The 14,594-nt window shown below is 43.1% G+C and overlaps 1 protein-coding gene across 1 annotated transcript in view; it reads right to left on the bottom strand.

The window, feature by feature from the left end:
• Window positions 1-1,452, bottom strand: part of YTHDF2 (YTH N6-methyladenosine RNA binding protein F2) — a 28,473-nt gene extending 27,021 nt beyond the window's left edge. The window contains exons 1-2 of the mRNA XM_024554467.3: window positions 1,046-1,452; window positions 517-541 (exon numbers count right to left, since the gene is read on the bottom strand). Coding sequence (XP_024410235.1) covers window positions 517-541; window positions 1,046-1,072 — 52 coding nt within the window. The 5' untranslated portion in view covers window positions 1,073-1,452. The remainder of the gene's footprint in view (window positions 1-516; window positions 542-1,045) is intronic.
• Between the last annotated feature and the right edge of the window lie 13,142 nt (window positions 1,453-14,594).

The following is a 14,594-nucleotide window of genomic DNA, read 5'->3' as shown; positions in this document are numbered from 1 at the left end:
AAAAATTAAAATTACGAGCGTCTCAATCATACAATCTCCCTCCCAAATTAATCAAATACATCATAACCGGAGCAATTAAGTTTGAATGTCGAAAGGATAAGGCCGAGAGTGAATGCTGGGCAGTATTCGGAAAAACGCCTCCCTCCACCCAGAGCGCCAAGTTGATCCAAAAAGGTCATCTTCCTGGCTCCCCTCGATCTCAGTGCCCTCCCGCTCCCCCCCAGCCCCGGTCACATGGGAGCACTTCCAGAGTGCGATCCACGAGGACGAAAAACAAAAGCCCTTCTAAGACATACAGGAAACTAAGGACCTGAGACATTTCAAAACCCAATCCACCCCCACCCTTAATGAATTACCCCTTGTTCGCTAAAAAGCTGACCGCCAGCTGCACGAACACGCCGAAAGGGTCGAACGCCTAAGTGTGCGGCACCTGCGAGGCTAGGGCTGCCCGACGCCCCGCCCCCACGGCTCGGCGCCCCCCGCCCGGCCCGGGGCCACCGGCGAAGCCGGGCTCACCTTTGTTTCCTTGACCTTTGGGTCTCTGCGGGCGCAGGGGACGCGGCCGGGCAGCGAGTTGTCCGAGGAAGAAATGGGAAAGGGAAGACAAGTTAAAGGCGGCCCCGAGCAGGGAATAAAGGCGCAGGCCTGAGGGGAGGCGTCAGGAAGGGCAGGGAGAGGGGGAGGCCGTCAGCGGGAGGCGGGGAAGCGCGCTAGGCCGGCGGGGCTCGCGGGGGGGAAAGAGGGGGGACGCGCCAGAGGCAACGCGAGGGCAGCGGGGCTTCAAGGAAGGGGACGGGAACACGGGGGGGGAAACGAGGCCCGCCGAGGAGGGCAGCCGGAGCGGGCGTTGGGCGCCGAGGGCCTGGAAGAAGCGGGAAGAGCGGGCCGAGGGCGAGGCGCAGGGCGCGGCCGGCCCGAGAGGCCCGAACCCCGGCCCGCGAGAGGCGCCGCCTCGGCCCGGCCCGGCCGGGGGCGGCGGGCCCGGGCCTAGTCGGGCTCCCTCTCTCCTCACACAATGGCCGAGGCATGCGGGCCGGGCCTGTACCTGCTCCAAGAGGCTGCTAGCCGACATGGCTCTCGGATCCTCACAGGTAGCGAGGGCAGCGGACTCTCTTCAGAGTGGCGGCGGCGGCGGAGAAGCTCCGGCGGCGGGAGCAGGCGGCGCGACGGCGGCTTTTGTCCCTGACACTCGGGGGCCTCGGCGGACGCAGCGGAGACACAGCGCGCGGCTCGGGCTCCGGCTCCGACTCGGCGACGCTCTAGCCCCGGAACGCAACGCCCGTCTCTATGTCTCGACGCGCGCGCGCGCGCGCCCGCCCCTGGCGGCTGAAATAGGGCGCCGAGCGGCGGCGGCGGCGGCGGACGGCGAGCGCAGCGCGACGCTGACTCTCACATTCACTCACCCACGCGGAAGGGTCCCGGCGCACAGCTCCTAGAAAAGGCCGAGGCGGGGCCGCAGCGCCCTCTGGTGGGCTGGAGGAGCGGAAGCGGCTCGCTCTGGCTCCCCGCCCCCACCACCTCGGGGCTGGGGCCTAGGAAGGTGGGGACGGCTGGGTCGCACCACGAGGTTTTTAACTAACACCTGGAGAGAGGAACTTTAGCTTCCGAAAATCCACAAAAACGAGTGTTTCAGTGAGGAAGAGATCCCTGAAGCCTGAGAGACCATAAAATAAAGCTGCAGATGGCACCCCACCCCCATCTGGGGAGGAACCCGAAAAGGGTCACAGAGCCTAGAGGGAAACTTCATGGGGGCCCTACCTCAGAAAGACACCCCCTCCCCAGGTGCCTGGTTATCCTCCTCTGTTAGCAGACTGCAAAAAAGTAATAGTACCCAGAGAACAAAAACATCTGCAAAAATTTGGTCCCCTGCAAAAGATAGTCACCCTTTAGCATTGCAGGGGAGACCATCTACAATTTTTTAGGTTGGTCACTGGCCCCCGTAATAATCTGTTAAACTGTGGCCTTTAGTTCCAAGAAGGACACACTCACACATCTAAACAAAATTTTTCACGTACTTTCAACAAGTCCAGAGAATCTATAAGTCTATGGACTTGGAAAGGAAATGTCCTTATCTGAGGAAGAAAGGAAATTAATGCTACTTGAATACCTGCTGTGTTAGGTTTTGTTGTTATGTGTTTTCAAAACCCTATAAAGGTTTTCGGCATCTTCTAAATACCAATTAGTTGCTACATTTTACAACCTGGGAAACAGAATCTAAGTTCTGTGTCCAAGGTCACAAAGCTGTTAAATAAATGTATCTGACACACACACAAATGTAATAGTGTCCCTCTGTCCCCAAGAGAAAACCTGTTTTCAAGAACCAGAATCCAGAGGTGATTAAAGGACAGGCAAAAGCATTTTTAATCAGAGACAAACCCAACTCATGCAGGGATATTTGATATCTGGACAGCCCATCTCCTAATAGCTTTTGGTATTGCAAATAGTAGTAAACAGATAAATAATGCACTGTTAAGTATCAACCTGATGGCATCCACTCCCTGGATACAGGAGGCTTTGGTGGACTCAGTAGTAAAAGAAATGATAACACAACATACTGGGTTTTGCATCATAAATATGCACTGAGTGCTCAATTCATTTTTTTCTTTCCATAATCGCATTTAAGGTTGGGGTGAATAAAGTTAGGCACCAGATGTGATGGACTACTGGAAAAGACAGTAAAATGTCAAGTCACAGACCATAGGTCCCACCAAAGAAATAAAAGAAATCTAGTAAACCTTCTTTAAAGATACTCAGTCTGGCCCTGGCGGGGTGTCTCAGTTGATAGGAGGAACATCGCCCCATGCACCAAACGGGTGCAAGTTCGATTCCCAGTCAGGGCACATATATAGGTTGCATGTTCAATCCCCAGTTAGTACGGAAGGCAACCTATCAATATTTCTCTCTCCCCTCCTCTCTCTCTAAAGATCAGTAAATATATCCTTGGCTGAGGATTAATAATAAAAAAATGATACTCAGCCAGTTAACCCCATGGCCCAGATTTATGTATAAACTGTAAACAGTTGCCTACACTTACCATAGGAAGCAGCACGGTATCATAAATGGAGGATTGACCTGGGAGGGGGTGGGACTAAATACTGGCCTCCCCACCAGATTTGCAATATTAAGTAAATTACTAAACTTGCCATTTGATAAATGGTAAAGGGGGATACTAATATCTCCTTAAAAGGCTTGTTGTGAAGATAAAGTTGTTGTTTTTTTTTAAGACATTAAGTAGCCCTGGTCAGCTAGCTTGGTTGGAACGTTGTCCCGACATGCCAAAGTTGTGGGGTTTCATTCCTGGTCAGGGCACTTACAAGAAGCAACCAATCAGTGCATAAATAAGCAGAACAACAAATCAATGTCTCTCTCCATATATCTATCAATAAATAAAAATCAAAAATAAATAATAAAAGGAAGACATTAAAGCAAGTCCAGTACATTGTAGATTCCTTCCCTATAATTCCATTAAGGCATGGTAGTGAAATTCCCTCTCTCCAATGATGAAATTTTGATTAGTTCCTTTGGGATTACTTTCTGTCTTCTGGGAGTTGCTATTCTTAGGGGGAAAGGTAATCTCTGAACCTGGATTTTAGTTCACCAGAGTGGCTTTAATAGGCCCCTTGAACAGAAACAGAAGAGTGATGTATTTAGTCACTGGAAAAAGGGAGCAGAAGTCTGGAGTGTGGGGTATCATCTTATGTGACCCTCATGGTTTGAGAAAACAAAACCGTGCCAGTAATGGGTCTGTGCTCTAGTTTCAGCTCTGCAACTGGGTAGATCAAGCATTCAATCCCTTTCAACCAGTATTTATTGAGGCCCAGGCAATGTGCTGGAGAGAACATTTTAAGAGTTTACTTTCCCTCGAAGCTTATAGGCTAGTCAGGGAAACCAACTGTAAACAAATAATTAGTCAGTTACAGTTGTGCCAAGTACAGTAAGAAAGGGACCTGTCCTGGGGGGTGCAGGGGGCAAAGGAAGTTTTCCCTGAGGTGGTAACCTTCAGCTAAAGCCTGAAGAATAACAAGAAGGTGAGGGAAGGGAGTCAGGAAACAATATGTGCAAAGGCCCCAAGCAGAGAAAGAGCTTGGCACTGGTGAGAAACTAAAAGAAGGCCAACATGACTGGCACAGCCTGAGAGAGACTGTGGCACCAGATAAGACTGGAAACTTGGGCAGAAAGGAGAAAAATTGGAACCTTAGATGTTAACTACAAACGATGATCAGCCAGTAAAGGGTTAATAGGAGCAAAGCATTCTCAGATTTATATTTAAGACATTGTTGTTAACTCGTTAACTCTGATTGCAGTGTGGGAAGTAGATTTAGGGAGAAAAGAGAAGATTAGGAATTAGAAGAGTATTGCCGTTAAGTCAAGGCAAAAGGTAATGGTCTAATATAGTAGTGGTAATGACGACAGTGAGAAATAGAGATTTTAGGAGGTAAAATGTGAGGCCTTAGTGATCCATTGATTGATTGAATTAGGGGGAAGGCACTAAAAATAAGCATTATCAAGGATGAGACCTGGTTTGACTTGAGCAATTGGGTGGATGAGGTGCCATTTTCTAACGTGGGGAAAACTGGAGGAGATTTGTAGGGGTGGGGAAAAATTATAAATTTATCTTTGGCCCTGACTGGTGTGGCTCAGTGGTTTGGGCATTGTCCCACAAAGCAAAAGGTCACCGGTTCGATTCCTGGTCAGGGCACATGCATAGGTTACAGGCCAGGCCCAGGTTGGGGGGTGTGCATGGGAGACGCCACGCATCAGTGTGTGTCTCTCTCTCATTCTCCCTCCTTCCCCTTGTCCCTAAAAATAAACAACATCCTTTAGAAAATGTATCTTTGGACATGCTGGGTTTCAGAAGATAAAACGTCAGATAGAAGTGTTCTGTAGACAATTAAAGGGTTTGGGGCATAAACAGAATGACAGGGCTGAGAATACAAATTGTGGATAGAAGAATGTTAGTTGAAGCTAAAGGAATCTATAAAATTGCCTCAGAAGTGAGGGAGAAGAACAAAAGGCCCAGCACCAAACCAGAGAGATAGAAGGGGAAACAAGGAAAGTGAATCATTTCCTCATTCAGGCTATTTCCAAGACTGTAAAATAAGGAAGTTAGACCAAAATAACTTCTAAGTTTCCTTCCAGTTCCACAATTTTAGATTTCTGGAAGGTGGAAACCAAACAGCTCTTTCTAGGGGCAGTGGGAATAAAGGAGAGAAAGGAGGACAGATTTTATGCACTCTTTTTTTTAAGATTTTTTTTTTATTTATCTTTTCAGAGAGAGGGGATGGGAAGGAGAGAGAAAAAGAGAAACATCAATGTGTGGTTGCCTCTCATGCGCCCCCCACTGGGGACCTGGCCCACACCCCAGGCATGTGCCCTGACTGAGAATCAAACGAGCAACCCTTTGGTTCGCAGGCTAGTGCTCAATTCACTGAGCCATACCGGCCAAGGCAGATTTTATATACTCTTCAGGAACAGTGGATCTCATTGCCCATCACCCTCTTAGTAAGGCAGGGATAGGAGAGACCTTCTTTGAGAAATACATACTTCACACAACTGACAGCCTAAAAACTTATTTTTAAAGATTTCTCCTGGCTCTCTCTAGGCCATACAGTGTACAAAGCTTGCCATCTCTGGTTGCCTGTATATTTCTCACTGTGTACTTTGTGCTCCAGCCACACTGAATTTTTCTCCCAAATGCACATTTTTTTTCTGGAACCCATAATTTTGTATTTGCCGTTCTTTCTGCCTCAAATGCCCTTGGCAATCTCTCCCACCCAACTTCAGGTCACAAGACTATGATCAGTGAACGTTTATTCTTCCCACAAGCAGAAAGAGGGTGCTTGATTTTTTATTCACCCATGATATTGGCATTATAGTAATTTATTTAGGTATATTAAATGTATCTGTTTACATCAAATTTCTTTTTGCTTTGCAAGTCTTGGACTCAGGTGAGAATCTAATGAGTGTAGTAATGAATCTTCTCAGAAAAATGCATATACACCCAAATGTTTCCTTACAATCTTATTAAACACCCCTGCCCCAAACCCATCCATCCCATGGACCCAGCTTAAGATAACCAACCCCTCGATTATATATTGCCTTTCCAATAAATCTCCGACTGCTTAAGGGCAAGAATATTTTTATTATTAATTGTTGTAATCCAATACTAAGTAAATGTTTGTTGAATTAATTTAAATATCTCATTCATTTTCCAAATTCTCCCTAGTAATATCAAACCCCATTTTACTATTGAAAACCTGGTGGGCCCATTAGTGTTAAAAAGTTAAATGTGTAGACTTAATTAGCTTAATTGAATGCTAAAAGAAAATGTGGAAATCCCAAGATCAAGTAATGATTGACTTTTTTAAAGCGCAGATGTATTGCCCTGGTCAGGTAGCTCAGTTGGCTGGAGCATCGGCTGGACACACCAAGGTTGTAGGTTCAATCCCTGGTCAGATTACATACAGAGAGCAACCAATGAATGTATACATAAGTGAAACAACACATCGATGTGTCTCTCCCTCTCTCTCTCTCTTGCTCCCGCTTTCCCTCCCTCTCTCTAAAATCAATAAATAAAGTGCAGATGTGTTTTATAAATCACTGAATGGAGATGTGAAAAGAGCAACATGAGAACAGGCTAAAGGAAGAAAAGACAGCTGGGCTAGGTGGCCTTAAAACACTAGTAATTCACAGCTGTGTATATCCAAGAGCAGCTGTTAGAGACATCAATGGCAGAAAAGAATAAGAACCAAGAAAGAGCCAGCAGTAAAGGAAACTTGAAGATTCAAATCAGAGTCTAAGAGGTGAGAGCAGAATTTTTTAGGAGTCCTCCAGGAAGTGAGAAAGGTAATGATAATGTAATTTGTTTTTCATAAAGCTAAATTTATTCAATGTAGAGAACTCTTCTTTATTCTGAGATTATTTCTCTCCTACCTTTTTGATGTAAAAATGCCCTTTCTTGCCCTGGCCAGGTAGTTCAGTTGGTTAGTGTTGTCCTGATACGCCGAGGTTGCAGGTTTGATCTCCAGTCAGGTCACATAGAAGAATCAAACACTGAATGCATAAATAAGTGGAACATCAAATCAATATCTCTCTCTCTCAAATCAATATATTTTTTAAAAATGCCCTTTCTGCTCTGGCTTGTGTGGCTCAGTGGTTTGGGCGCCAGCCTGCGAACTGGAAGGTCATGGGTTCGGTTCCTGGTGGGGGCACATGCCTGAGTGGCGGGCCAGGTCCCTGGTTGGGAATGTGTGGGAAGCAACCGATAGATGATTCTCTCCCATGTGTTTCCCTCCCTCTCTTTAGAAATAAGTAAATTAAATCTTTTTTTAAAATGCCCTTTCTTTTCAAAGATGCTAATAAGGGTTGGTCATTAAAAAATATTTACTTATTTAGTAAAATATAATGTTGGGGATTTCATGTGGTTACTAAGATTTGGGGGGCAAGGCATCTCTTTTATTGATACATGGAGTCTGAAAGTCCAAATAGCATTGTGCAAAGGAGCAGTTTACATTATAGTCTCAATCTAAGAAAACAGGCTGGAGGGGAAAATGAAGCATAAACAAGATTTCTGGAAATAGTGCCAAAGGGAATTGCAGTTAGGGAATCCTGGAAGGCCTGGTGCAATTTTAATCTGTGCCAAGAAAAAATAGTTAAACCAATGAATGTGTCTAAACTATTTGTGACAATTTTTACAGATAAGTCCTTCCCTTTTGCTCCTAGGGTGGTAGCTACAGAGAACTTAAATAAGGCAAGAATATGAGAGGCCATGTCCAATTTTCTCTGAATGTCTCAGTCAATGGAAATGTTAACATAGCATTTCTGAGACATAGTAGTTCCATTTTTGTTCCTGGAGCTAGAGACTGTTTGCTTTTTGCTCAGTTGGCAAAGGCTTTATAATACTATCATGTTCTACGGAGTAGGTTCCCTATATAACAACTGGCACATGGGGTTAGGTTTAGCAAAGAAATTAGGAGTTCTGCTCTTCCGGAAAGTGGTCAGAGGTGACCTCTGAAAATGCTTTGCTCTTTGATTGACCCAGAAAACCCCACAAACATGCAAATCAAGAGGTTCAAATCTCCGTGTTCATTTCAAGAACACTCGTGAAACTACCCAGGCCGTCAAGGGTATGCATATTTAAAAAGCCACCAAGTATCTGAAGAATGTCACTTTACAGAAGCAAGGTGTGCCATTCTGTCGTTATAATGGCGGAGTTGGTAGATGTGCCCACGCCAAACATTGGGACTGGACATAGGGTCGGTTGTCCAAAAAGAGTGCTGAATTTTTGCTGCGCAGGCTTAAATATGCAGAGAGTAAAGCCCTGGCCAGGTAGCTCAGTTTGTCACCAATCCCTGGTCAGGGCACATATAAGAATCAACCAATGAATGCATAAATAAATGGAACAGCAAATCAGTCTGTCTGTCTGTCTGTCTCTCTCTCTCTCTCTCATCAATAAATTTTTTTTAAATGCAGAGAGTAATGCCAAACTTAAGGGTTTAGATGTAAATTCTCTGGTCATTGAGCACATCCAGGTGAACAAAGCTCCCAAGATGCAGCACAGAAGTCACAGAGCTCATGGGTGGATTAACCCTTACAGGAGCTCTCCCTGCCACACTGAGATGATCCTTACTAAGAAAGAGCAGATCGTTCCTAAATCAAAAGAGGAAGTTGCACAGAAGAGAAAGATATTCCAGAAGAAACTGAAGAAACAAAAACTTAAAATAAATTTAGCATAAAATAAATGAATTTAATTAGCATAAAATAAATACTAATAAAAGTAAAAACAGAAAAAAAAATGGAGTGCTAACCAGGAACACTGACATCAACATTATCTCAAGCAGGGCCATTAACAAAGTGATAAATCAGTACTTTGTGTGATGGGTTGACAGATGATCTAAGTTCTAAAACCCTTCATCAGATAAGTGGACTTTCCCAAACTCCAGTACTCCCTCTCCAGTACTCCTGGGAGATGGCGAACCAGACTTCTTGCCCATCAGATAGCAAAATCTGATCAGCTTCCACTGCCCCAGATCTCTGAAATTCCAACTAATTGTATCATGATCTAAGCCCAGTCCTAAAACTAAAAATTTTAATATGCTAGAAGTGGAATATAAAGAAAACAACTTAAGGAGCAACTAAACATGTTATCAAATAAAACATCATCATTAAAAAATGATTTGTTGAAGGGTTCCTTTTAGGTATTAAGCTTCTCTAGTATATTTAAAGACTAATGAATTTGATGGGTACACTGTGCTTCAAATGTATTATTTTGAGTAGAAGATAAATATATTGGTTTCCTCATTGTAAAATGAAGTAAATAATGCTACCCGTCACATGGAATTGCTGCGAGGATCAAATGGATTAGTGTATGTGAAATGCTTAGAACAATGCTTGCTTGGTACATAGTTTCCCTTCAGTAAGTATTGGTTGTTGTTATTATTACTATGATCACTATTGCATCAAATATCTATCAAGTTCTACTACATGCCAGGCACTGTTCCAGGGACTGTAGAAACAGCAGTGACTAAGAAATAAGAAAGGTCCCTGTTCTCATGGGACTTCCATTCTAGCTGGGGGAGAAAAAATAAATTTATGCCAGGTGATAAGTAAAATGGAGAAAAATAAAGCAGGGTAAAGGAAAATAGGAAGCATAGTTCAGGGGAAAGTTGTCATTTTTCATAGTGTGAGTGGTCAGCAAAGTTCTCTCTGAGAAGGTAATGTGTGAGGAAATAAGCTTTGCAGTTATCTAGGAAAAGAATGTACTAAGAGATTACTGAATTTTTTAAAAAGCTACTAAATTAAGTAGGCCTAGGTTTGAAATACATACCATGGAGGGACAGGGTCTGTAAAGAAGCTGTACCCCACCTAAGATAGGCCCTGATTCCAGTCAAGTGTTGGTATGAGGAAATGTGAACCCAATGTTATCAGATCATGCCTTTTTCTCCTTCTCTTTCTTTTTCTGTTTTTTAAATCCTCACCCAAGGGTATGTTTACTGATTTTTAGAAAGACAGGAAGGGAGAGAGAGAAAGAGGGAAAAAAAGGAGAGAGAGAGAAAAACATAAACGTGAGAGAGATAGATGTGAGAGAGAAACACGGATCAGTTGCCTCCCATACCTGTCCTGACCATGCATCAAACCCGAAACTGGGTTTGGTAGACAGGACAACACTCCAACCAACTGAGCCACTTAGCCAGGGCTTTAATTTTTATTTATTGATTTTAGAGAGAGAAAAGGGATAGAGAGAGAGAGAAACATCGATTTGTTGTTTCACTTATTTATGCATTCATTGGTTGATTCTTGTATGTGCCCTGACTAGGGATCAAATTCACAACCTTTGCATATTGGGATGACCCTCTAACCAACTAAGCTACCTGGCCAGGGTCTGTGTGTATGTTTAAATTGTATCTTGTATTTTGCATGTGAATTGGCCTAATTTTGAAAGTCTATATAGGCATAAATACATATATATGTTCATCAAAAGACATGTGCAAGAGCCCTGGCCAGGTGGCTCAGTTGGCTGGAGCATCATCTCATACACCAAAGGGTTGTGGGTTCAATTCCCAGTCAAGGCACATACTTAGGTTTGGATTTAATCCCCCAACAGGGTACAAGGCAACAGATCAATGTTTCTCTCTCATATGGATATTTCTCTTCCTGTCTCTCTAAAATAAACAAACATATCCTCAGGTGAGGATTAAAAAAAAAAAAAAGACATGTGCAAGAATGTTTTACAGCAGCCCCGAGTTGGAAACTACCCAGGTGCCCATCATTAGAATGGACCAGCTGTCACTGGCTGGGTAGTTCAATTGGTTAGACCATCATCTGAATGTGCCAAGGTTTGGGGTTGAATCCTTGGTACACAGAAGAATCAATCAATGAATGCATCAATTGGTGGAACAAATTGATGTTCTTTCTTCCTCCCTCTAAAATCAGTAAGAAAACAAAGTGGATCAGCTGTGGCATAGTAACAGTTTCTACAGAGCAATGAGAAGGAACCAACTACAATTTCACATTATGGGTGAATCTTACGATATAATGTTGAGTGAAAAAAAGGCAGTCACAAAAGAGTTCAAAAACAAGTAAAACTAGGCTATGGTGTTAGAGAGCTAGATAGTAGTTACTCTGGCTGGGTGAGGTGGTGGTAACTTTTTTTTTCTTGATCTAGAAGCCGATTTTATGGGTGTGTTCAGTTTGTTGAGTGTATCAAATTATACGGTGATTTGTGACTTTCCTGTATTTATACTTCAATTAAAAGTTAAAACAAACAAAAACATAGGCCAAACAAAGTAAGTCTTCAGGTTGAGTCAGGACTGTGGAATTCTAGTTTGTTCTATAATGCATAGATTTCTTTCTTAAGAAGAGAAATTCCAGAAACAAAGAGAGTCCAAATCTAGCAGAACTGATCCTGTGCCATCCCTTGTCTAGTGCAACAGGTGGTTATTGTAGTACATTGCAGACCGCATAAGAATTTCCCAGGGAGGAGGTATCCTAAGTGTGAGGGAACTGTACTAGATAAGTTATTTGAAAATGCAGGGACAGGCCTAGCATCTGAGATTTTTCTCAGAAAGGACTATTTCCTCAGGAGGATGGCCCAAAATGAATCACAACCTCATGCCTATTTTCAGAATTCAACCTTCTTTTTATCCTTCCTACTTCCTTGGCCTGGACCAGTTATAACTCAATAAACTACTAATCCCATAGTTTATGCTTGATTTTGCTATTTTTATAATCAAATGTTACCAATACCAATACTTCCTACCATACAAACTTACCTTTTGTGCCTTCTATGAAAATGGGATAAAATGCCTCCACTAAAGAGTTATCATACCAACTGAACAGAAATTAACTTCCAAGGTATTTTGATTAACATTGCTTCCTCTTCCCTAATGTGGACAAAGGTATAAAAAGAAACAAACCAAAAACTGCAGTGAACCGGCTTTGGATCCTGAAGTATTGTCCATTTTATATTTTAGAAAAACTGGGAGAGTTTTTTGTTTTGTTTTGTTTTGTGGGGGTGGGGTCATGGAAGGAGACTGAAATAGGGAAAAGAACAAGGTGAGGGCCAAACATGGACTTGGCCAAGGTGAGACAGTTATACAGCTGACTCTGAGGCCCTTGCAGATTCCGCATGACAGGAAAGTTTGGGCATTTACCGTCCACCAACTAAACTCTAGTCCTACATTGGATTCATCTCATTGAAACTCAAGAGAAGCTGACACATGATTTGGCTTTCTCCAGTAGGGTACTCTTAGGAGAAACTGCCTCTGCTGCTGACTGCCTGGCTCTGGAGGCAAAAGCAGCAAGACTAAGGATTTTTTTCCTTTTGTATAAGTAAACCCAACTACTTGAAAATGGAGTACAAAATAACCCCCGAAAACCTAGCCAAAAATGGTCTCTCCTAAATCAGCTTAAGGTCACACCTTCAGGAAGTACTCCCATATTTGCTGACCCCCGCCCCCAAACTGGAGGTGCTTTATCCTTTGTGTTCTTTTTTCCTCCCTTAAAGATTTTATTTTTTAAAGAGGGGAAAGGAGAAAGGGAGAGAAACATCAATGTGTGGTTGCCTCTCGCACACCCCCTACTGGGGACCAGGCCCACAAACCAGGCATGTGCCCTAGACTGGGAATCAAACTGGCAACCCTTTGATTTACAGGCCAGCACTCAACCACTGAGCCACACCAGCCAGGGCCCCCCTAACTTATTTATTGATTGACTTGAGAGAGAGAGAAACATCAATTTGTTGTTCCACTTACTTTTATACATTCATTGGTTGATTCTTGTATGTGCCCTGACCAGGGGTTGAACCCACAACCTTGGCATATGAGGACAATGCTCTAACCAACTGGACTACCCGGCCAGGGCCCTTTGTTTTTCCTAGCTCCCAGACAAAAGCTCTATGATTGCATTTATTCCAATATAATGGTCTGTTTCAGTATCTCACTAGAGAAGGGTTTAACCTTTTTGTACCTTTGGTAGACTGCTGAAACCTACGGACCGATTCTGGGAATAATGCTTTTCAATGCATGAAATAAAATACATAGGATTACAAAGGAAACCAATTATATTCAAATATAAATTCTAGAGAGTCTCTAGAGTATGAACTTTTTGAGTGCAGGGAATGTGTTTTCACCTCTGTACTGCCAGTGCCTAGCACAAAGCCTGGCACATAGATCATACTTATAAATGTTTATTGAATGGACGAACAGAAAGATGGCTACTGCCAAGTCAGCCTGAGGAATGATTCATTGCAAATACTTGTGCACAGACGAATGGCTCGCATATATTTCACCCCATCTGAGATCATCTGGACCAGACCTGAAAGAGAACCCCCCAACTCAACAATGGGTGCCATAGCATCTAGCAATAATGACAGGCTATTGGAAGACCAGGAAAACAACAAAGCTTGTGTATTTCCACCAGCTGGAATATTCAGAAAGTAAAAGTAAACAGGCTCTGTCCTTAGGAGGAGATCTCTTGACTTTGGAAGCATGATGTTCATACTATATTAAAATATTACCAACAGCTCTGATGGAGGGGAGAAAGGAACCTAGTGTGTAGGTATTCTCCTCCTCTGTTCTGAATTGGGCCTCTTGTCTCTGGGAAAGAGGAAAAGTGTCCCTAAAAACCGCATTAGGAATGATATGCCTTTCTAGCTTCAAGTAACAGTTTTAGCCTTAGACAGAAATATTGGTTTTGTTTATGTACCAACAGGAAACCTAAACAAGCAAGAAATAAAAGCCACTTTCCTCACTAAAGATATATAAAGGACCAAAGGCTTGTTCTAAGCTGACTGCTGTCTATTAAATGTTTTGAAAAGAAAAATAAAACCCCAATTTTAAAGCTGAAAACCACAACTGTGTGGGGCTCAGAAATCTCACCCTTAAGGCTTTTATGATTGACCCTCCAACTTAGAGGGCTTCTCCAGCTATGTACAGCCATCTGAGGAACAGAACTGTTTTCATTTGCTTGACAGCAGGGTTTCCAACATCCGTTGGAAAAACTTGGCTTCAAGTGGGTGGCTTCTTGAAAAAAAAAAAAAAAAAAAGGAAACTACAGGTCGAAGTTTTGCTTTTAATTAAAAAACAAAACAAAAACTCCCACTCCTAAGGTGTGTGTGCTTTCTTTTTGACCTATTTTTCCTTTAAACTGTCTGCGGTTTCCCTATATTTTTCCTAGTGCAGTAAACAATACAACCAAAAGAAAGAAAAACCAGGGTCTACAATTGCCCCAAACACTGAAGATGGTCAAAGAGAAGTAATCACAACACAGAAAATGGCCCACCTCTAAATATACAAACAACATTAAAAAAAAAAAAAAAAGAAAGTAAGATACACCCCCCCACCCCAAAGACATTCTTGGTACATTTCCTATAATATAATGTTGCAGACAATGCTTCTTTCCCAGGGAGTCCAGCTCGCTCAGGAGACATCCACTCGGTGCCTCAGGATAGTCTGGGGGTATTTAGTCTTCCTGCCAAGCTAAGGTTTTTTTATGAGTTCAATCTCACAGAAACATCTGTGGTATAAATGAATCTAAAAGGGGATGAAGGCAGGCACCTGTCACTGTTCTCCAAATCAGCCAAAAAGCTGAAGAGC

The sequence above is a fragment of the Desmodus rotundus genome, chromosome 3, assembly GCF_022682495.2.
Source record: "Desmodus rotundus isolate HL8 chromosome 3, HLdesRot8A.1, whole genome shotgun sequence".
NCBI lineage: Eukaryota > Metazoa > Chordata > Mammalia > Chiroptera > Phyllostomidae > Desmodus > Desmodus rotundus.
Note: the sequence above shows the minus strand (reverse complement) of the source record. Positions and strands in the feature narration are given on the sequence as shown.